The sequence below is a fragment of the Eublepharis macularius genome, chromosome 2 (assembly GCF_028583425.1).
Source record: "Eublepharis macularius isolate TG4126 chromosome 2, MPM_Emac_v1.0, whole genome shotgun sequence".
NCBI classification, from domain to species: Eukaryota; Metazoa; Chordata; class Lepidosauria; order Squamata; family Eublepharidae; genus Eublepharis; species Eublepharis macularius.
Window position 1 is genome coordinate 123,047,659 of NC_072791.1, and position 24,098 is coordinate 123,071,756.

Consider the following 24,098-nt stretch of genomic DNA (forward strand, 5'->3'; position numbering starts at 1 on the left):
ATGTCTGATCTGGTTTAGCATCAACAGCCCCCAGCAAGAAAAAGGAGCGGCCACTTATTCTGTGCCGCTCCCCTCCTGTGTCCCGTCACTGCTGTTACCATTGCTGCAGCTTCATACTAAGAAAAGCCATCCTGGCACACGGCCCTGCTCGGCAAAGAAAAAGAAAAAAGGGCAATTTTTCATCCCTTCATACGACGCGCATAGACTGTCTCCCAGAGCAACACAAAAAGAACTCATTCTTTCTTCGTTACCCAGAAGCGCTTGAGAGAAGTACATCCGTCGGCGCAGTAGCTTCCGGTCTCAGGGTCCAATGGACGGCGAGTAGATGGGCGAGCACTCTCCGAAACGGAAGGCTCACGACGTCATGGGGCGCGGCGATGGGCCGGTGGTTGAGGGCGGAAGTCGGGATGGTTGAGGGCCCACCAGCTGGGACTCGAGGTCCGCCTCGGCAACGATAAGGGCGGGAGGGCTCAGGCTGGCGCGGTTGGACTTGGCCATGGCGGTGCCAGTAGGAGCGGGGGTGGCCTTGGGCGCGCTGCTGGTTCTCGCCGCATTTGCTGGCCAGGCGGCCGGGGCAGCCGAGCCAGCCGAGGCGGCCAAGGTGAGCGCGCCGAGACTTCCTCAGTTCCCCGTGAGGGACTGGCCCCGCTACCTCCTGCTTCCCTCTCGCCCTTCACCCCCTCGGTCTTTCAAGCGGTAGCGAGTTTCATTTTGGGGACTTTTGATGGTCAGAGGATTGGGCCCTTGGGGGTGAAGGCACTCCCAGCTTGCCCCTCTCAGTCGATGGATGGAGCTGTCATAGCCTTCGCCAGGCGCTAACAAAATATGGGTTTTGTGTGTGTGCGCGCGCGCGCGAGGGGGGGGGGGGCGGGGCGCTTGTGAATGGCATGAGTACACAAACATATAAACAATATTGTAAGGTGTTTTCTATCATGTTTTTGTTCAGCCCTTCATGGAGCGATGGATGGCATGCGTGTGTCTTTCCTGCCTCATTTTCTTCATTATTTATTATTTATTTATAGTCTGCCTTTCTCACAGAGATTCAAGGCAGATTGCATACTGCAAGTGAATACAATATAACAGTATGATATTTCCAGAGTAAAAACACAACATGATCAACAGGAGATTGTGAAAACAGATACAATATGGTATGGTTACCACAAACTTGAAAATTAGCATAAAGCCCAAACACATAGATGAAACCTTTCTGAATGAAAGCATAAGTAGTTAATATAACTTCTTTAGCAACATCAAACTACCCAGTATGAGCATATCTACCAGTCTGGTGTAAGTGGTTAAGAGTGACAGGACTCTAATCTGGAGAACTGGGTTTGATTTCTCACTCCTTTGCTTGAAGCGTTGGATCAGTCACAGCTGAATCAGCCCCACCTACCTCATAGGGTGTCTGTTGTGGGAACAGGAAGGGAAGGTGATTGTAAACCTCTCTGAGACTCCTCTTCCTCTCCCATCCTGACAGTCTGATCTACAGTCCCTGTCTGTTACCAAGGTATCTCTTTGAATTATTTCTTATAACAGCCCTATAATCTGCGTAGAAAGCTCTTCTGAATAATTTAGTCTTGCATAGTTTGCAGAAAGTCAGGAGAGTGAGAGCTGATCTCCTCAGGCAGGCCATTCCATAAGGTGGGGGTACCAGAGAGAGCACACATATGAGCAGTTGTTGATTGAGCCCAACTGCTGGGTAATATCTGGAGAAGGCCATTTTCAGATGAGTGAAGCTACTGTGGTGGAACATGAGGAGAGGCGGTTGCACAGATACGAGGGGCTAATACTATGAAGTACTTTGAATGTAGTAGTCATGATGACACTATGAGGAAGGCTAGTCTGAGGAAGTGCTTGGCTTAAATTCACCCAATAATCTTCAGGGTAGAATGGGATCTGAGCCTACGTCTCTCCAGTCCTAGTCTCATATTCTTGCTTCTCTTCTTTTTGTGTTATCAGTGTGTTTGTAACTTCTTCATATCGATATAATTGAGGTGCACCTGTTGGGACTTAATCTTGTAACCATAAATACATTTTCTAGGATTTAATGTTCATTATGTGTGTTTAGTTTTCTTTATTTCTGACTGGCATAGAAGGTTGTACCCTTATGTAGTTTTTTCTTAAATTGTCTTTTAATACATTGTTGCTGCACCAAACTGCTCTTAGTACCTGGCTGTCTTGCATTATCCTTTATTCAGGATGCCATCTTGTCTTTAGACATTTGTACATCTGGGCGATGTACAAATGCTTTAAACTAAGATCAAGCTTAACTGGTTGTGAATGGGTGTAAGCTTGAATGAGATGTAGTATATAAAAATGCAGCTGGTATACAGCAGAAGAGTGTATTTGCTATAACCTTCCTAGAATGTAGATATAAAGAGTTGCTTTTATAAGTATAATATTGATAAGTTGCACACTTTCAGTCTTAAGACTTTGTTCTTGGAGGCATAAAATGGGATTTTGCTTCTGTGGATGGTTGATTTGTGGAACGATGCTGAAAAAAACTAAAATGCAGTTAAGATACGGCTGATAGGTGGCCTGTCTTGTAGAGATAATTGTTAGTTTACAATGTTAAAAGAGCTTAAAAGATTAATAAAGTACATAACCTGGGGAGTGCTGATCTTGTGTTAATATGCCATTACAAGAACCTCAAACAGGAATATCCATGGGGAGTGACCTGTAGGGGTGTGCGCTTCAGGTTTCCAATTCGGATAAATTAGCCGAATCAGACCTGATCCGAAAAGATTAGGGATATCTGAATAGGAAAATCCCGCTTTCTGAAGCATTCTGAATGCTTCGGAAAGCTTCGGGACTGAGTTTAAAGGGCCTCGCTGCTGCTTGCAAGCAGCGGCGGAGCCCTTTAAACAACATCCCACCCCAGTCCCCCACCCCCACCTACCTTGTCGGCGACAGTGGTGGCTCCAGCTCCTCTATTGGCGCCACCGCCACTGGCCTTCCTGCCCCTCAATTGGCCGCGGTGCACCGGCAGCCATTTGAGGGGCAGGAAGGGCTGGAGGAGGCGGAGAAAGCCCTTCCTGCCCCTCAAATGGCTGCTGCCGCACCGCGGCCAATTAAAGGGCAGGAAGGGGCGGTGGCGGCTCCGGCCTTCCCCACCACCCCGCAGGCTCAGGCAGTGGGGTGGCAGCGCAGCAGCAGAGGATCCAAACCAGCTGGCTCCAGGCTGTCGCAGCCTTGTGCTGCTGCTGTCACCCAGCTGACAAAGACCCTCCCGCCAGGTAAGTGGGTGGGGGATGGAGGGGTTTCCATGGGGGGTGGAGTGGTTGCCCCAGGGGGGTGGGGGGTGGAAGGGTTGCCCCAGGGGTGGGTGGTAGGTGAGGGTGGGGGAGCCCCCCCATTTCAGTATGCTCCGAATATTTACGGAGCATACCGAAGCAAGTAAAATACCTTAATTCTGAAGCGGCTTGCCACTTCGGAATTAAGGTATTTCCAGATTTTTTTCCTGCTTCAGGTAAACCTGAAGTGGGAAACCCGAAGCGACCTGGCCCTGCGCACCCCTAGTGACCTGGTTCTCATTATTACATGTACATTTATTGTGTATTTTTCAGAATTCTGAGGATGTCCGATGTACATGTATCTGCCCTCCTTACAAAGACCACGCTGGCAACATTTTCAATAAAAATATTTCACAGAAAGACTGGTGAGTGCATATCATTTTAACTTACAGTTTTATTAAGGATAGTGTTGGTGTTTTATTGATCCTTCAAATTTATTCTTGTGGATGCTAGAAACTAATGCTGAAGTTGTCCCTTAATATATTCAACTTGGAGGCAGAGCAGAATATGAATGTGAGCTGGTGAATTTTGGATTGTTAATCACTTTGATTGTTGGAAGAAAGTATAATGTGTAAAAGGGAAATTAAAATGGTTCAGCCCACAAACCATTTTTTGAAGTACTTGCATTTAGGAGGTTATAGAATATTTACTGTAATTGAACAAAATTCAGATATCATGATTCTGGTTTATTTTTAGTTAGAAGATGGTTCAAAAGCTGCAGCGAGTGCAAAATGCTGCATCACATCTATTTTTTGCAACGGTCTGATGAGAATATGCCACTCTTATTCTGAGGTCCCTTCACTGGCTCCTGACATATTTCTGGGTCCATTTCAAGGTGTTGGTGCTCACATTTAAAGCCCTTTCTAATCTGAGGCACATAATTGAAGGACCATCTCTTCCTGCATGTTCCTGTGTGGCAGCTCCACCAAGATCTATTAATCAGTACCGCTGTTATCTATTGATGAGAACAGCCAAGCACAGAACATGGCTGTTCTTGTTATATAGAAACTCTTCATAGGCACATTCACTTACAGTGAGAAGATTAATTGTATCCTGTCCCTTAAGAGGTAATGGGGTCAAATTGACCCTTAGAAGCAGAAAATATTGATAAAACTGTTCTCAAGTCTCTTACATCCCTTCAATGTACAACTTTATACTCACTTTTGTGGTCCATTGCCCTGTGGAGGTTTATGTTCTTCTCACCTGTAACTTTCTGAAAACTGCAGTGTGGTAACTGGAGGTATTGGAGTCCCTCTTACTCCAATAGCATTAAAAAGAAATTTGAGATTGGCATATAAGATGAAAATGACAAAAACTTATGTTTTCTTCCCCTTGTGTGTGCTGCTGTTCTGTTCATGTATTGTTAAAAGCAAATACATAACAAAGTGTAGGTGTTTTTTCCCCTTTGCAGCTGATAATGTGCTCAGTGAAACCCCAAGTTTATGTGACTGGTTTTGTGATTGGTCTAATACCTCTCCTCCTGTTAGTAAAGTACATTTGTGTTATGCTAGGGCTACTCAGCAATTAAATCCATTGTTTTTTGTGTGCGTATATGTGATATATTATTCTAGGACAATTCTTTCTCACTGTGTAAGTGCCTTTCTAGGGAGCTTTGCCTAACTTAAGTACTCTTCTTTCTGTATAAAATTCAATGAGGTTTTCATACTTTATAGATGGCAAAGTCATGATAGTTCAATAAAAGAATGTATGGCATTGCATATGGTAAGAGAACTCTGGCAGCATGAAGTAGGAGGAAAAACATGACAGCTGAAACAATCACTCCTACTGGTCTGTAATCATTTGCCTCTTGAAAATATTTCTCTTTTGCTACCTCCTTCAGATTTAAGTTTTTACAATTAAAGTTTTCACTTTTCTTGGTCATGTAGATTGTTGCATGCCCTGCTTTAAAATTTTTAATGACATATTGTAGTAGCATCACTGCTGAAAGAAGAAAGCAATTCATAGTATCTTCTAATGTCGGCTAGTAAAGGAGCTACTAACCTGTATGGTTAGAGAAGTAGATTGTAACTGTGGTCAGGGTGCTTGTGCGATTGTGTTTGAGCATTTAGTCACACTGATTGACACCTCCACTTCCAGCCACCATACCTGCTGTCTTCCATTGAATTATGCTGGTAATGAGCGAATTGTTGGAACTAGATGAGTTTCAAATATCCAGGATGCTCTGGTTCTGGCATTTGTATTAAATCTGTGTGCATTTGTGGCAGCCAGTTAATCAGCAAATAGTTGTTTTAGTGCAGCAAATTAAGTATTTGAAGAGGATCATTTGGTGGGTTAAATGTCAAGTATTTCTAAGTTTCAAAAATATGAATAATTGATTAGCTCTTGTATATTCAGTATGCATGCTCCTTAGTGAAAACTTTTCTCCAGTGATATAAAATTACCTAAACTTACTCTAAGTACTTTTTACTATGTACCCAGTGATTGTCTTCATGTTGTGGAGCCTATGCCAGTTCCTGGGCCAGATGTTGAGGCCTATTGCTTACGCTGTGAATGCAAATATGAAGAAAGAAGCTCCGTCACAATTAAAGTAAACAAGTTACTTAACTATTTTAAAAAATTATGTCAGTTAATACTCTTGTATGGCTTTTACTAAAAATCTGTTTTGCGGTAAATCCTAACAAAATATCATACGTGCCTGTGCTGGTGTATAGTAGAACCTGTGCTAGTTTCATAAATATTTCCAGATTAAAAATTATTCTCAGTCACTATGTCTGTAAAGCAATTAACCTTTGAAAGCTACCCGGATGCCAGAATAATAGAATGTAACTGGATGCATTTTTTATTTTGTTCAATATTTAATGAGTCATCTTCCTACATCATTAAATACCAGTTCTAATGGGTATATCCTCTCTAAATAAGGAATCTGTAGTCATCCTGGTTAACTTTTTTTGTTTTTTGTTAAACATTACTTAATCGGGTTGGCTGTCTTAGCTGTAAAAATTATTTGGTAATTTCACCAGTCAGGTATTTATAAAACACTAAACTTTATCTTTATAGATTTTATTAGAACAGATATGATGCTTATGCTGATTACAAAACCATGTACTGAGAGTATTTTTAAATGTACTTTATTTAAAACATTTGTATGCTCCCTTTCCACCCAAACAGGGTACGTGACATGAAAAACATTTCAACACTAAAACATATGAGACATTAAAACAGCATTTAAAATAAAGTATATATAAAATATATAAACAAATTCAATGAAACATGTAAACACACATAAGAACACAAACAGGAAGGAAGGGTCAATAATACTTAGTGAGATAATGTCAGACAAAAAAAGTCTTCACCCACTGGCAGAAGACAACAGCAGAGGGAAACAAATTAATATCCCTGGGGGTGGAGTTCAAAAGCTTCAACGCAGTGTCTAAGACGGCTCTCTCTTGGGTTGCTACTTGTCTAGCCACAGATAGCTGGCACCCAGAGCAGGGCCTCTAAAGATGACCACAGTAGATGAATAGGTTCCTCTGGGAAAAGGCATTCATTCAGGTATGCTCGCCCCATGCCTTTCAGCTTTGTGAAAATTCCTCTTTTAAAAGTGGGTGACTTTGGGAAGGGGGGCGGGAATGATAACTTTTTTAGTCTTCTAGGTCAATTGCTCTTTGTTACATTTCCCCCATCCTCTCCATTAGAATTTTTTTCCTTGTAGCAGCTGGCATGTTCAATGCAATTTTCAAGTTTAAAAGTCCATTCGTTCTTTACATTGGATGTTCTGCTTGTTTGGGCAAGAGGGTCTGTATACAATTACAAAATTGAAATCAAACAAATTAATGCAGCTACTAAATAACATTAATATGTTTAAAAATGCAGTTTGGCTAAATAGGGAGCAGACTGATTATTCCTATTTGGAGATATTTGCAAGAAGCCAATAAGAGAACCTTAGCTATGCTGCTAGGTCTGGCCTTATCTTAGCTCTGCAGCACTTGCTAGCAGTTTTTACTCTTAGCCTAGCTAACAAATTACACCATAATGAATGTCACATATAGCATTCTTGGCTTCATAAAATATATACTACATCACACACAGCTAATAGTGTCAGGCCTGCCTAGGGGATTCTCTCAGACTCTCCACTTCATCCAACACGGTTGTATGAGTTAAAGGTCTCAATTCAGATAAAACTCCCTAGAAGTGCACTGATACATAGAGATTGCCTAGAATGCTGAAGTAAAGTCTTCCCCGAGAGGTTATACCCCAGTTCCCCCTCCCCGCCGGTCAAAACAAGTCAGTTGAAGTCAACGAAAGTCCTGCAGAAGATGCAAAGCTGAATTTCCCATGGCTGGTTCCCACACGCTGCCAGCTGTACTGATAAGGCTTCTTCGCAAAGCATAGCCAGGTACAGTGAAGGAAGCTACACTACAGGAAGAAAGCCCATCACACCCCCGCCCAGTAGATATGCATTCACAGTTATCGCAGGCAGGCTGGGTTGCCTGCCTGGCAAATAGACTGAATGGACATATGCCAGCTGTATAGCTTAGCAATAGTTAGTTTTAATTTGAAGCCAAAAATGTCATTTAAGCATCTGATATGAAATAATTTCAGTTAATTTAAAAATTAAGAATACCAAGAGTATCTTGCCATGTAGTTTTGCAAACCAGTATAATAAAGCCTTTGTTTATCCAACCAGCTGAGGTGGAATTGGGGCTCGGTGTCACATTTCTTAATCCGCTTATCTGCAAATCTGCTTGATTGTCAACCAAAAGAAATGTCAGTAGACCATCACGTATTTTGTAAGCATATGCTGGGAGCAGGGGAGAGAACATTTTGGTCTTATAATGCTGTGAGTAGAAACTACCCATTTGAATAGTAACCTGAGATGAATCCAGAACTACAATAAAAGTGCTAATAACGATGCTTTAAAGGCCACATGTAATAAGATGGTGAAAATGAAGATTTCCAAAGTCTGATAAAATTTCTAATTGCCTGTGTTTGGATGCAGGTCATGAATTGCTTCATGTGTTACTATGCTGAAGGCATGCAGTGAAGGTTTAATTAGAGTATTTTTGTTGTGTTGACACTGGATTTGTTTGATGTATAATCATATTTGAATGGGTGCCATGTTTAGATTGTGATATGTGCTTTTCTGTTGCGGGATGCTTCTGTTCCCTAATTACTTGTTTATTGGAGGTCTCACTAATTCAACTTAATTTTATTTGTGCTATTTCTTAGGATTAGTTAAATGGTACTTTACTTTAGTGTAGTTGCACTATGATTGCACCAGTTTAAGCAGTGATTAAATTCTCATTGGGTCCATGTCACACATTCTCTACAAGATATCTATAAAATGCTATCTATGTGTGTAAACAAAATATAGACAACAAGCATGTCTTGCAAATGTGTGTGTATTATACAGGTAGATTCAAAAGAAACTATTGTCTTCAGCTTCCTGATGACTGGATACTTGAGGGGAAACATGGGTATGCTCAGGGCTTTTTTTCAGCCAGGACATGGTGGAATGGCATTCTGGTACCTCTTGAAGTTAATCACGTGTCCGATTGCCCTGCCCACTGAACTCCAGACAGAGATCAGTTCCCCTGGAGGACTAACTGCTTATTAACCCCCTTCGGTGTGCTCCGTAAAAATTCGGAGCACACCAACAAACTTCTTGCCCTGCTGATAGTCCCCGCCTGACAGCTGAACACTGGGGTTTAAAGCGTTTCTGGGCTTCCTCATGTTTCAGCTGGGAGGGGGGAATTCCCCCCTCCCAACTGAAGTTTAAAGAGCTCTTTTCGGGCTTCCCTGGGCTTCAGCTGGGAGGGGGGGAATCCTCCCCAGCTGAAGTTTAAAGCACCCATTTTGGGGCTTCCCCAGGCTTCAGAGGGTGGAACTGGGAGGGGCCACGCTTGCAGAAGTGATGTCATTGCATGGTCCTGGGAGCATGCACGCATGCACACACATGTGGTGACAGGGTTGCCACGTCCTGCCGGGAGTATTCCCAGGTACTGGCACCACTTCTTTCTCCAGAAAAAAAGCCCTGCTGCATAATATGTGAAACAGTCCTTACATGTCTGGGAAATTCACATAAAGACATGTTGTTAGAAGTTGTTTTCCACATGCACTCAGGGCCAGGCAGCATGAAATGTTTTTCAACAATTCCGGTCCAGAGACTAGCTTTCTCTGCAACTGCTGTGTGGCAGCAGGGAAAGCTAATCCCTGGACCCAAGTCACTGAAAAACATCTCATGTTGTTTGGTTCTCAGATTTGTTGCATTCTGTATCTGATCTGGTAACCATTTCTCCTAGCACTGGCTGCTATTTAATGTTTTTTGAGGACATAACACTAATTAAATATGGATTTCTTTGGCCACAATAAGATCCTCAGATGAGCCAGCAAATGAATTTATCTATTTATAGTCCACCTTTCTCACTGAGACCCAAGGCAGATTACACAGCGCAAGTGGAGTACAATAAAATCAACAGCTAGGGCATTCACAGAACAAAATACAATAATAAACAACAGAACATTCAGTGAGCAGATACTATAGGGAATGGTAGTGGAAAAGTTGGGGCAAGCATAATGCTGAGGACAGAGATGAAGTCTTTCTGAAACAAATTGTAACTAGTTAACATGGCATGTTTAGCAATGTGGAAACTCCCTAGTAGGAGCATATCTACATCAGCAGACAGTACTCAATGGCATAGTCCATAGTTCCTGTCCTTACGAAGGCAGCTCTCTGAGCTATTTCCTATGACACAGCCCTATAATCTGGGTAGAAAGCCCTCCTAAATAATTCTGTTTTGCAGAGTTTCTGGAAAGCCAGGAGAGTGGGAGCTTTCCTGATCTCCCTGGGCAGGCCATTCTGTAAGGTGGTGGCCATCACAGAGAAAGTATGTGTACGGGCAGCTGTTGATTTTGTCCAACTGCAAGATAGTATCTGCAGAAGACCCTTTTCAGATGAGCGAGACTGTTGTGGCAGAACACAGGGGGAAAGGCGGTCACACAGATATGAGGGGCCAAGGCCTTGAAGTACATTGTATGTGATAGTCATGACCTTGAATTGATACTCCTTTTATCTTAATCAAGAAGGCATGATGTTTATCTGTTTTTAGTTGCTCATGCGAAATGTATAAGAAACTTTAAAAACCCTGTTGATAAAAGGAGTTCACTTAAGTCAATCACTTATTGGTTGTATGACCTGGTGGGCATGGGAAGTGCACACTACATTTGGTGTTGGGCTAAATTCAGTTGAACCCTAGCAGCTGTTGTACAGCACGGGAGGATTTTATTGGGGGAGCCTCACAGCACAATTCTATACAGAAATTCAGGAAAGGAAACAAAACACCCTTTGCTTCTCAGGTTTAGTTCTTTTTACATGCTCTGTTCTTTACAATTAGATTTGTTGATGGGAATGGGATGCCTAAGGCAGAGCAGCCTGCATTTTTTTCTAGTGAATGGGTTCTTAATTGGCAAGAACTGAAATGCTATCTATCTTTGTATAGGTTACCATCATAATATATCTGTCCATCCTGGGTCTCCTCTTATTGTATATGGTATATCTCACATTAGTAGAACCTATTCTGAAGAGACGCCTATTCGGACATTCTCAGCTAATACAAAGTGATGAAGACATTGGGGTAAGGTCTTAATATGATTAATATTAATGCTTTTTTGTTACTATTTTTCAACCAGCAACTTGATAGTTCAAGGTTCAATTTGGAACTCTACAAGAAGCATGTATGTTCTTCTGAAAGCATAACCCAGAGGAAAAATCAGTTGCTGGTATATTTGTTTACATTATTTCATCTTTTTCACTGGGACTCAAGGTGGATTACACAATATAAGTCAATACAGTCAACAGGATGGGACATCCAATAAACATACACAATAGGCGTTTGGATTGCAGAAACCTGAAATGGAGCTGAAACAGAGCATAAGCATTGAAACATGACATGGAACATACTTACAGTAACAGACAGAATACAGTAGTACAGTCTACAGTCCCTATCATTTACCAGAGCATCTTTCTGAAACATTTCCTTACAATACTGGCCTATTACCTGTATAAAAAAGCCATCCTGAATAATTCAGTTTTGCGTTGTTTTCAGAGAACTCGGCATTGAAAATTTTTTTTAGTATATGAGCCAGACTAGTTTTTCAGCATTCAGGGTTTTTATGTTAATGACTGCATTTTCTAATCAATGCTGTAAAATTTCCAGAAACCAAAGGAATGGGAAAATGTTTTGTCTAGTTTTAGGTAAAGTTGAAATATATGCAGTATTTGTTTTCTTATTAAATATAAATTTATTTTACTGGTTTAACATAATTGCATATTTTATAATTTAGCTAGAATATAAAATTGTGCTGCTTTTCTATTTATGGAATTTAAAATTTGTAAATGCTTTGATTTCCTACAAGCAAAATTGCAAATATACCCAGTACTTGAGAGAGAGTGCTACAGACTGCTGCACCCTGTTCACATGTTTCTTAATTTCTACCAACTGAGAGGTAGGAGAAAATGTATGTAGTAAACAAAAGAAAGTGTATTTGGACAAACACACTGATACAGTAGCTAGGGCTACCAATGTATTTGGATAGCATAGTTTATAACACTGAACTTTATTATAATTAAATACATTACCTCTTAATTGTTTGGCAAAATTATTGACATTTAAGTATCCTTGAAAAGTATGTTGTATTCATCTACAGTCTACTTAAGTAATGGTATAATTCATCTTACATAAACATTTTCATACTAAATGTTTTGAATGAGTAAAACTTCATCGTAAACAGCATTATGCTCATTACAAAGGAAAAACATGGTATAGTTTTTTTTTCCAATGCCCCCCCCCCAATTTCTCAGTTTTTCCACTAGAAATTTTTTGGGTGGGAAACAGGGAAATGTTTTTTTCCTCCTTCTGGTCCTTTCCCCCAGGCCTTCATATCTCTATTATTGCTACTACAAAACCCAGTTCTAAACTCTTCCACTTCTTGTTTAATTTTTATTAATTTTATTTATTACAGCTGTCATGGAATGGTTGTAGTATAAAAATAAATATGAGAAAACCCTTGTTGTCACAATAAACAACTAAGATCTACTCCCAATTGAACTTCTCCCCAATTTCTCATAATTCTATTATTGCTTTTAAAAACTCCACTTAATTGCATACTGGAGCCAATGTAGGCAGCAGCTGGTTAAGAAATGATTCCTCTATCAAGGTAATATATAAACAACAAGAACTTCACACACAAGTTTTTTGTTAAGCTTCAAAGCATTCTGACCTGGAATGATAAATAAGCTTTATACTTCTACTATGGATCACCAAGAGGTACTACATTAAAATCATTGTTGAAAAGACAAGGCACGGTGGCAGCCTGGCACCCGGATTTGTCAGGCCCTGTTACGTCCCATTTATATCCATCTAAGACCTTTTAACGAAATAAGATGTGTGTGTGTTATGTGCAATCAAGTCGCCTCTGATTATGGCGACCCTATGAATGAAGGACTTCAGAAACATCCTATCATTAACAGACTTGCTCAGATGTTCCAACTGGAGGGTGTGACTTCTTTTATTGAGCTAAGCCATCTCATTTTAGGTCTTCTTTTCCTACTGCCTTCCACTTTTCCTAGCATTGACTTTTCCCAAGAGTCTTGTCTTCTCATGATGTGGATAAAGTATGATAGCCTCAGTTTTGTCATTTTAGCTTCTAGGGAAAATTCAGTCTTGATTTGACCTAGAACCCACTTATTTGTCTTTTTGTTAACTCAGGGTGGACAATGACAATTGTCCCTTCTTCCACTGCAAGATTTTTGAGAGAAGCCTTATCTAAGCCAGTGTGTGTGTGTTATGTTCCATCAAGTCACCTCCGACCTACGGTGATCCTATGAATGAAAGATCTCCAAGACATCCTATCATTAACAGACTTGTTCAGATCTTGCAAACTGGAGGATGTGGCTTCTTTTATTAAGCTAAGCCATCTCATTCTAGGTCTTCCTCTTTTCCTACTGCCTTCTACTTTTCCTAGCATTGACTTTTCCCAAGAGTCTTGTCTTCTCATGATGTGGATAAAGTATGATAGCCTCAGTTTTGTCATTTTAGCTTCTAGGGAAAATTCAGTCTTGGTTTGACCTAGAACCCACTTATTTGTCTTTTTGGCCATCTATGGTATCTGCAAAACTCTCCTCCAGCACCACATTTCAAATGAATCAATTTTCTTCTTGTCAGCTTTCTTCATTGTCCAACTTTCACATCCATAAATAGTAATGAGGAACACCATGTTTTGGATTATCTTGATCTTGGTCCCCAAAGAGACATCTTTATCTTTAAGGATCTTTTCTAGTTCCCTCCTTCCAAGTCTCAGTCTTCGTCTATTGATTGATTGCAGTCTCCCTTTTGGTTGATGATTGAGCCAAGGAATAGAAAATTTTGAACTATTTCAGTTTCCTCATTGTCAATGTTAAAATTGTGTAATTCCTTAGTAGTCATTAGTTTTGTCTTCTTGATCTTGAGCTGTAATCCTGCTTTGGCACTTTCTCCTTTAACCTTCATCAGTAGTCGTTTCAAGTCTTCACTATTTTCTGCCAGTAGCATGTCATCTACATATCTAAAAATTTCACTCTACCGTCTTCTAGATCTAATTCAGCTTTTCCTTATGATGTGCTCTGCATAGAGGTTGAACAGGTAGGGAGATAATACGCATCCTTGTCTGACACCGTTGCTAATTGGAAACCATTATATTTCCCCATTTTCTGTCCTAACAGTAGCCTCTTGTCTAGAGTACAGGTTGCACATCAAAACAAGTTGCGCAACAAAATTAACAAACCCTCTGAGGAGCAATCTTTGCTGGCTCCGTTGAGAGGTAAAACTGACAGAGCCTTTGGCTCTGTTTTTTTATACTATGCTTCCTGGCTAACTTTGTGTCTCTATACTTTAGCATTCTCGTGAAAGATGTCTCATGTAGAGAGACTCAGAAAGGCCTTACAATTTCTTTCAAATGTTTTCCCTTGTACTTGCTCTATTGAGAAGCTTTGCATAGTTACAGAACTGTCACCAAGTATGTTATTTGCATGAAGCTTTTTCTCAGTTAAGCTTGGTGGCATGCTTTCCCTCTAAACTTTGAATGAAGTCTAAACTCGACCATGTGAGTGTTTAAATAAACCTCATGACTCAAGCCTTGTGCAGATGACCAATTTGTGCATTCTCTCTCAACGTGAGGAGAGAGAGCTGGCATGAGTGCACTGGCCTTGTCCCCACATGGTCTCTGACTCATCTGAATGGCGCGAACTTACAGAAGGAGCAACTGCACTTGTGTCCCCTCCCTGTGATGAGCAGTGTTCGGAAAGCAGCATCACAGCAGGCTTTATACAAGCTGCTGTGGGTACTAAGCAGTTGTAATGGGATTCTTACATAATATTTGTTGTATCTCAAGGTTTTGTGAAGTCTTTTTTATATATTACAAATGATTCATTGCCTTGAGTACCAAAGAACATTCCAATGGGTGTATCAGAAGGTCATCTTAACCTCTGGAATGCCTGTTCCCTGGAAGAGAAGAGACTACTTATCTGAAGTCAATGGGGAGGGCATTAAAAAAGTAGCAGTTGAGGTGATGCAAATTCTGTACCAAGGCAAGCTAAATGGTGACCTTAAGTAAATTTGCATGGATCCACTTATTTTATTCTTGGGGAGGGTTAAGGAAGCATACAGTAAATGGTTCTCCTTCCATTTGATCATCTGAAATCCCTCCTTTAGACTATAAATCTTGACTAGAGATTACCCTTGAAGTTTTCAAGCTTGTCTTCACAGCACTAAAGACTAGAAATTAGCCATAAAAATTGGATTCATTCCAAAAAAGGAAATAGTCAAAATGCTGAATTTTGCACTTACTACTTCATATTGCACTTGGATGATACTGCCCTAAAATTAGAGTATATTCTGTTCATAACTTCTAATTTGACTTGCACTTGGTGTATAGAAAGAGTTGAGTGAGTGGCCTGAAATATCAAAGCCTAACATCTTAGTTCTAAATGTATACATTAATATATCTGTCTGCTACTATCATAGTAGTTAATGTGTTCCATCCAATTTATTTACTGTTGCACTATTATGTCATTCAGGCAACTGGTAACTAGAATGGTTATTTTAAGATTTTAAGTGCAAAAGAGAACAAATATGCAATTAAAAATGCCTCATGTAGTCAAAGGCCAAAGTTTTCTTGGGAATGTCTGTGAAAATACAAACAAACTGTTGTTCAGTACTTGTTCCATGAGGTTTGTGGAGGACAAATGCTTGGTGGCCGCTTTTATTTATTTTATTTGTTTATTTACCTTAGACTTTTATTCCACCCTTCCTGCAAGTGGGCTCAGGGCGGATTATATCAGGTTAAGACACATCACAATTTATACATCATAAAAACAATAATACATTTTATAAACTTCCAAAATTTCAAAAACAGCATATATCATACAAGAGAATATAATAGCTAGATGGCAGCAGTCAACATGCGCTAATTAAAAGAGCCAGATGGTGGACGATTCATTGGCTTGGTTCCTTCAATCATGATGTTACATTTCTTGTGTTCCTTTTTAAAATACTATTATAGCCAGAATACTAATTAATTTTGACATGCTAACACATTAAACAGTGCATGTAGATAACCCCTGTGTTTATCACATACATGCCCCTCTCTAAATCAGTGTTCAGAGGACTCTGAATCTGTACCATAATCTGAATAGCAAATGTTAATATTTATCAGTTGCAGTCATTCACTAGCTTGGTTTGAAATAGAATAGTATGAATGATTAACATAAATACATCATTGTCGTTAGGCTTTGCCACCTAAACAGCTGTATTTTTGCTTTTCATTTTTAAGGTATTGGTATAATAGCTTTAGATATTGAATGTAAACATGTGTGTTGATATTTGCCATCTTTGAGTACTCAAAACAACTTCACAAAAGGTGTTGATTATGAGACTTCAGTACAAAGCTGCTGTATGTAAGCAGTCTAATTTTCAGTACTGTCGTACCAAATGAGGAAAAACCTAGTATTGTATGCTAGTCCAGCATCAAGTGAGCTGCTGCTCTTGCCTTAGAAAATGGTGTAGCTGGCATTGAGAAACTAATGGGTGATCTTAATTTTTGTATGTTGAGTAGTTAGATTTAAAGATTCAGTTTTTCAGGAAGTACAAGTGACTGCTCTTCTCCAGGAGGCAGGAAAATCTTGTTGCATACATAAAATACCACACATGGTTCTTTGGTTCCAAACCATAAAGTAGTAAGATTTAATCTTGTGTTTCAGAACAAAACTGCCAGTATTCCTAACTTACCAACATTCTAAACTACTCTGTCCAAGGAATACAAGGCATTCTCCTATTCTTTCTATATAGCCTATGCTGGGAACCTTGGATATTTCTCTTGAAGAATGCCCTTACTCCCTGCTTTTCTTCTTTATGCCAGCTCTACCTTATTATTACTATAGTAAAGATACTTTATATTGGGCATTCAGTGCTCATGGCACTTCACATTCATTACCTTGTCTTAAGGGGTAGTATAGATATCCTCATGATGTTGATCAGGAGAAGGGTTGAGGCTAAAAGAGTGACTCACCTAAGGCAACTTAGTGACTCCTTGGCAAAGATGAGATTTGAAACAAGGGTCTCTCTGATCATGGCCCTTAGTCACTGTGCTCTATCATACTGCCGCTGGTGACCATGATAATTCTTTCCCAGCTCCTATTTGTGGTTCAGAAGGCATTCCTAATGCAGTTCTGTCAGGGATAGAAGTGCTTTCTGCAGGATAGTCAACTGGATCTTCTGCACTTCCCCCTCTCCTCCTCAAATTATTTGTGGGACATGGTGGGAGTGGTGTTGGATGGGTAGTTATACAAATATAAAATACTGTTTTTATTTTGGTAAAACTAAATCGTAGTCACTGTTGGAAATACCTGTAAGATTAACGTTTGTAGAAGGATGCTACATAAGTTATAAATTGCTTCCAGCAATGACTTAGACCCTACAGTACATTTCTGCTAACAAAAGGGGAAGCTTGTTTGGCCAGTTTCTCCCTCCCACTGCAGACTTCCAATTTACCCTTATATTATTTCTAAGAGGCTTCTGACTCCCCTACGCTCTGTTTTGGCTTGAGATGGGAAGAGGGGTACAAGGAAGTTCTACTCTACTGATGCAAGAGCCTTCCATGAGCAGGATCCAAATTAGTATCATCTTAAATTGTTAAAAGAATTGTGTTCACCAATAACGTTGCCATCGTAATAATGTCCTTCTTTCAATTTCAGGATCACCAACCTTTTGCAAATGCTCATGATGTGCTGGCTCGTTCCCGAAGTCGTGCCAATGTGCTGAACAAAGTGGAGTATGCTCAGCAACGTTGGAAACTCCAAGTCCAAGAACAGCGCAAATCTGTGTTTGACCGTCATGTTGTGCTCAGTTAACTGAGGAGCATAATTAAGTTTCTCCAATTGATGTTGGAAGAAAAGAAAATGGACTACAATAAAGCACTGATTTGTCTTCCTGATATGCCATTTCAGAGTATTTTTTGCTCAGTGGTAGCAAAGAATAGTTGCAGACATGGCAGACACAGCCAATGGAAGATAGTTAAAAACTTAACAAGCCAAAATCTAACTCTGTACGTTATTCAACAGCTCTTACCAATAAAATATAAGTAATTATTTGTGTGATAATTATGATGTTAAAGTGAATTGCAGTACATAAGGGCAACATTAGCTAATGTATGTGAAGAAACTACAACACAAATGTGCAGCAACATTTATGTTACAAATGACTTTACATACTATTGAACTTTTGTAAATGTATTTTCCTACTGTCTCTGTTGAAAACTTGCATCTATAGCTGTTGCATTCAAATTGGCTGATTGTATAAATTGTGTCGCTTTCATTGTCAGCTGACCTGCAAATATAAAGTGAAACATAAATGGACAGAGGGTGAGCTAGAGGCTTAAAGCAAGAAATGAAAATATAATGCAGTGCACACTTAGTAAGTGTTGGTCTCCTCTTTCGCTTGCTAAATATTTGCTCTAGTATCTACAAATCTTTTATGTTTATATTTTCAGCTTTGGTGGGTAACTTAAAATTTGGCTTGATAATGGAATGTAAATAATTTTTTCAAAATCTTCTCTTGCTATGAAAGTTGGCTGCATTTCTAAAATATTGGTAGTGATTTCAAAGGTATGCAATTGCTGGATAACTCTTTTATACCTATTCTGGAATATAATAGTTACATACTTTGTTCCTATAAATTTAAGGGTTTTTCAACACTTATTAGTGTGTCGTGCATTTGAACCATTTGGCTAGTACATTTGGTGTCCAGGCATTAAAAGCTGTAAAATGAGGAATGTCTGGTTTACAGGCCTTGTCACATTTGCATTTCTAAGATGTGATCTTAACCATATCAAATCCCATTGAAATTAGGGGGAGTGTTTAGTAAACGGTGCTTATTTTACAGGACAGTCCTCAATACAACTTTATACATAAACAGGACTGAAAATCTGTCACCTGGTGTTGCTGTTTCCATTGATCCAAAAGCAGCTTATGCTGCAGTGGCTTCATTCCTTTCAGTATAATTTGTTACAAAAGCCATATTTGGTGAATACTGTTTTTAAGGGTAGGTTAATGTGCAGTGTGGTGCCCCCCAACATTCTTTAAGTGTGCAAGGGACAACATTTATTACAACTTTATGTAAATATATGAAATGATCCTTTTATTGCTTCTCTGACTTCTATTAGAACACCGTCTTCAATCATTTACCCAATTTTGCCTTGATTACTTTTATTAATAAATGGAAGCTTTTAATGTCAAGCTGGAAAAGAATTGTAAGTGAAGAAATGGGTTGCTTCTCAGATATGAATGTTTTCTTGAACAATATTAAAAATTCTCTATTGTCTCAAGTTGTGGGATATCTTTTAAAAATAGTTTCCCACTATTCCTTTTCTTAGACTTAGTTATTCTTTGCCCTGTGTGTTTTGGTTGCAATATCTGTTCATGCAGAAAATGGATGGGAAGGAAAGGCGGGAACTGTTGAAGAAAGTGAATTGCAAGAATAACAAGTAATGGGTGGCTGAGGCACACTGCCCCTCCCCCTTTTAGTGACTCAGCAGTCATTGCTGGACTCCATGACACGAACTGTGCTGGGCTAGCTCAGCAGTGTCAGGGCAGCTGTGTTCCAATGAAGCAGCTCCACAAGAGAGGAGGTGCAAGTTTTAAGCATTATATCTGGAGGAGCTGGCATCTGGGACACATTTTTCCTTTGAAATCTTAATAACAAAGCACTGAGGTGAATTTCAAAAAGTGAAACTCGAGGCTGAAGGGTAAAATCCCCTTCTTCCAAAGTTTGCATGAGGCTGCAATTTGCAGTATGCCTCTGAAATTTACCTTGTGGGACAAATCTAATGAAGTCATTGGTGATGTCAAACTTTCCCAATGAAATTAACAGAGTTCTAATCAAAGTTGATTCCATCCCATGGAACTGTTCTAAATTGTGCGTACCGGATTATAGGATCCACCAACCTTAACAGGCTTGGGGATCCTATTTTTCTGCATACTTGGAGAGTCCCCCAAGTATGTAGAGACCCTTACCTTGTTTGTGGGTGACCCTGTTTTATTTCTTTTATGATGGGCATGGGGCCTGCATGTGGTTATTTTATTTTTTATTTTCCTTCGTCTATATCCTGCCTTTCTCTCCAGATGACACTCAAAACAGCAGACACTGTTCTCCTCTCTTCCATTTTATCCTCACAACAACCTGTGTGGTAGGTTAGGCTGAGTGTGTATGACTGGCTCAAGGTCACCTTGTGAGCTTCCGTGACAGAATGGGGATTCATTGACAAGCTAGGAACTTACAAGCAATTCAGTGATGAATTTGGAAAACCTCCCCTTCCAGACTTTACCCACGATGATACTATAAGTTCTTGAGGGTTTGAACAGGTTAATTTGCTATTCAATCCTCCCATCCAAACAATTTGAGCTTGCCTCGCCCTTTGGTATTCCTTTTTTTAAAATACAATTTTATTGAAATTGTACCCTTTGGTATTCCTAAAGCATATTTAGGAGTCTTCAGGCTGGTTTTGGAATGTTTCTGCTCTGCCTGACCCCCCCTCCCCACTTCAGTTAAGGCATTTTTATTATGGAATCAGGCTGTAATAAGGGAATGGGGCTACAGATTAACTATTTCTATCCCTGACAGAATGCTGCAGCAGTGAGGATGCCCACTTCTCTGAAAAATGCACCATAAAGTAAGACCACATATGGCACAAAGCAATAAAATTCTGACTATCGACATCTTACACATGAAAACGTGCCTTCCAGGTTTGGAAGATGAAAGATATAATAGCATTAATCTGTGTGAAAGTAGCAACCCTACCCTGTCTCCTGAACATGTTAAATGCAAAATGTGTATAAGAAATTGATGACATGTTTTTATCCAGAATAATCTACTTTGACAGAGAAGAATTGGGAGATGGTGGGGGAGTGGATTGTTTAACCTTCCTCTGCGCTTAGTTGTTTCTCCCAGTCAGGCTTCCTCCTGTGTGGCATCTCAGACATACATGGCTTGAACCAATGCAAAAGGGGGATCTACGTAGAGGAGAATGATATGGAGTGCAGAAATTGTTAAGCATCTTCTCCTTGGTACTTCTGTGTTCTAATTTACCTCTCCTGGTGGAATTTTACTTACATCTGTAACAGTAGTTAGTCCCTAAATAATGAACATTTAACGTTAGGGCTTGGCACCCCTGAATCTTAGGTAATAGAAACTTCAGTTAACCTTAAGATTTATTGGTAAATATCTGAATTCTCTTAACATTTCCCATTGGCTTCCTGAAGTTTTAAATAGACAGTTATCTCCGAGTTACACATTTAAGGTAATACACACACTCAATGGTAGGTAGCTGTGTTGGTCCATGGGAGGTACTTTAGAATTAACTGGATTAGATGGTGATAGGTGCCAAGAAGCAAAAATATGAAGTTTTTCCCCTTTGAAAATATAAATGGCAACAGCTTCTGACCTGCCCTCCCTAGGGCAGTTCAGATTGCTAACCTGCAGGTGGGGCCTTGCAGTCTCCTGGAATGACAATCTCCAGGTGACCGACATCAGTTCCCCTCATGGAAGGAGAACTCTATGGAACTAAACCTCACAGAGGCCGCTCCCCAAACCCCACCCTCCCCAGGCTCCACCACCAAATCTCTAGGAATTTTCCAACCCAAAGTTAGCAACCCTAAGTCCAGTCCCCTGTAAAGAAGTCCCCTGTAAAGAAGAATATACTAAAAAAGAGGGGGGGCTTACTTCTTGTAGCAAAGTTGCCCTTGGCAGCAAGAATAAAAGCCAAATTGAGTAGTCCACTTAGAGGATGGGGTGGGGGGTGGGGATGAAACCAGCCTAACCAAAGGCCCATAAAGAAAAGACAATCTTCGCCCAGTCATGAAACTTTTAACAAAAGGGGAACATGTATTTGCTGGATCTGTACATTCTGTCTATTTGTTGAAATCTGAATATTCAATATAACAGTGAGAGAAGGTCTTGAGAATACAGCATGTTTTTCTACAGCTTAAGTATGAAGGTTAGTTTGATAAAAAATAGCAAAGTATTACATGTGCCACTTTGAACTTGAAAACCATAAAAACATATGTTATATTTTCTATTCCAATATTTGTTGTCTGTATAGCTGCGGTGTGGGTGGAAAAAGGCTAAACCAGAAATGAGCAGATCTAACTGTAAGCTACTTTGCATATTGTCAGTTGACTATAAATTTAGATCAGTCGTTGAGTCAGTCCAACAGCACAAAAACTGTCCAATTCAGGTAAGAAATGTAAGGCAGATAGAGGGTAACAGCATGGTGCTGCATAGCTTTTATTAATACTGCATCACCATACTAATTTGCAGGTGAGATGCATGATTAATAGATACTTTCTGCAGTCTATTTTGCTCAAGAGTTAATAATACTGTGTTATAAGAATAGAAACAGAAGTATGAAGACTTAATTTTACTGTGACATGTTGCTGCTCTCTCCCTATCTTGTCTTACAGGTTTTCTTTGGTGTTTTTTTGTGGGTTTTCTCCTTTTCTACACAGGTGAGTCACTAAAGCAAGAATTAAGAACTTGGTTTTGTTTTATGCTCTTCGGAATGTCTTGAGTGGGGAGGCAACAGATAAGAAATGTGTAACAAATTCAGTTTTGTGTTTATTTTTTTTAAAAGGTAAAAAAAACACCTGTCTGTGATCCTAAATAAATAAGTAAGTAAATAAGAATGGCTTTGCAACAAATTACAACTTATTTGTGCTGCAAATTCCTGGAAACCTTAACTTTCAATGCATGTAAAAGTTTAGTTTTTAAAAATTAAATTATGTTTATAACTATAACTTATCTTTATCTGTGAACATAGCACTGGTTGACATGTTTTTTGTTATTTGATAACCAATTTCCTTTTCTATCATATTTCATAGGAAAATTCCTGAAAAATAAACTTTTAAAAACTAATGTGTTTTAAGGTTCAAGCCCTATTTATGTCACACCCAAACCGGTTTTGCATAAGGAAGTTACATGCACTGAGCATCAGCATTTGGAGAGTCTGGTGGGAGTTGGCAAACTTGGACAATGGAGTCCCCCTTGGATGTTCCCATTATTGTTCCCAAGATAGATTTCTGGATCCTCTTCAGTCACTGGGAGCTGCTTGCTTTAAAGCCAGTCTATACTGAAACACAAATAAAATTGAAGAGATGGAATCTTATTACTTTGCCAGCAAAACTGACCATCATGTAGTCAGTCCTCTGTAAGTTGAAGGTAGGTTTGCCAACAACTTGGTGAAAAATAACCTGTCCTTTTAACATAGGCTTAATAGGATGCTATTTGCCGGCTCATGGCATTTACCTCTGTGCTATGAAAAGCTTCAACTGCTCATTTTCATACAGGAAGCCTCTGTTGAAGGGGCAAGACGGTTTTTCTCCAGTTTGTTGGAAATAATTTCCAGGTTGAAGGAAATAGTTTGTACCTTATTTCTTTTTATGATAAATTGAAATCAGTAACATCTTGCAGGGCAGAGTGCTTTCCATTACATACTTTTTTTTACTATTGTGACAAATAGCAGCTTGGAGGAAGGTGGTGATTTAGACAAGGAAAATTGCATAAAAGAAAGGTTCACGCCTCTCCCCACGGCTGTTTTTAAATGAAATTAAAGATGGATGGAGACCTGATCTTGGATCTCCAGCACCTAATGAGTTCCATGCTCATGTGGCCTTTAAGATGCAGGATAGAGATCCATGTGCTTAATATTCTTTACAGGGAACTTTTTTGTGGACAAGTTTGCAAGCTTTTAATTACAGATTACTTCATCAAACATCACCTGTCAAGGAGAATGTCTGTTAAATGATATGGGGCTCAGTCGAATCAAGGGTAAAGCACACTGTAGCTCCACTGATTTCAATAGGAGAGTGAAGTGCAGAGGGTGTCATACTAAACACCGTCAGTGCCACTCTGTGAATGAAACGCACCTTTCTTGCTTCCTTCTCCCTGCTGCATCCCCATGAAGTCCCTGAAATGCTTCGGGGGGGGGGGAATAGGGCACTCTCAAGAACAGTGGCAGTATGGAATCAGTGGAACCTCCTCCCCCCAATTTCTGCTGGTGGAAAAAGAAGTTTGGATCCAACCCTTTGCAAATTGTTGTTCAATTGATGATGCTAACAATCATTTTAAAGGGTGGAAAGGCCTGTTTTATGCTTTTGAAGCTCCAGTGTTACCTGAGAAGCCAGGGGGATACTTATGTGTGTGGCCTTTACATGTGCAGTTTTCAAACTCGATATGGCATCCTAAGTGTATGTATACACAG

The 24,098-nt window shown here is 39.8% G+C and overlaps 1 protein-coding gene across 1 annotated transcript; it reads left to right on the forward strand.

Moving 5' to 3' along the window:
* The first annotated feature begins 354 nt into the window (after positions 1-354).
* TMEM9B (TMEM9 domain family member B) lies at positions 355-19,169 on the forward strand. Its single transcript, XM_054972800.1, has 5 exons — positions 355-601; positions 3,567-3,658; positions 5,733-5,841; positions 10,754-10,888; positions 17,542-19,169. Exons 1-5 carry the CDS (start codon positions 497-499, stop codon positions 17,695-17,697), a joined length of 597 nt encoding a protein of 198 aa, XP_054828775.1. The 5' UTR covers positions 355-496; the 3' UTR covers positions 17,698-19,169.
* Positions 19,170-24,098: the final 4,929 nt, after the last annotated feature.

Excerpts from the sequence above, each read along its gene's own strand:
- TMEM9B (XM_054972800.1), top strand. The coding sequence starts at position 497 with ATGGCGGTGCCAGTAGGAGCGGGGGTGGCCTTGGGCGCGCTGCTGGTT. Across the intron at positions 3,659-5,732 it reads AATATTTCACAGAAAGACTG|TGATTGTCTTCATGTTGTGG; the intron begins GTGAGTGCATAT and ends CTATGTACCCAG. Across the intron at positions 10,889-17,541 it reads AAAGTGATGAAGACATTGGG|GATCACCAACCTTTTGCAAA; the intron begins GTAAGGTCTTAA and ends TTTCAATTTCAG.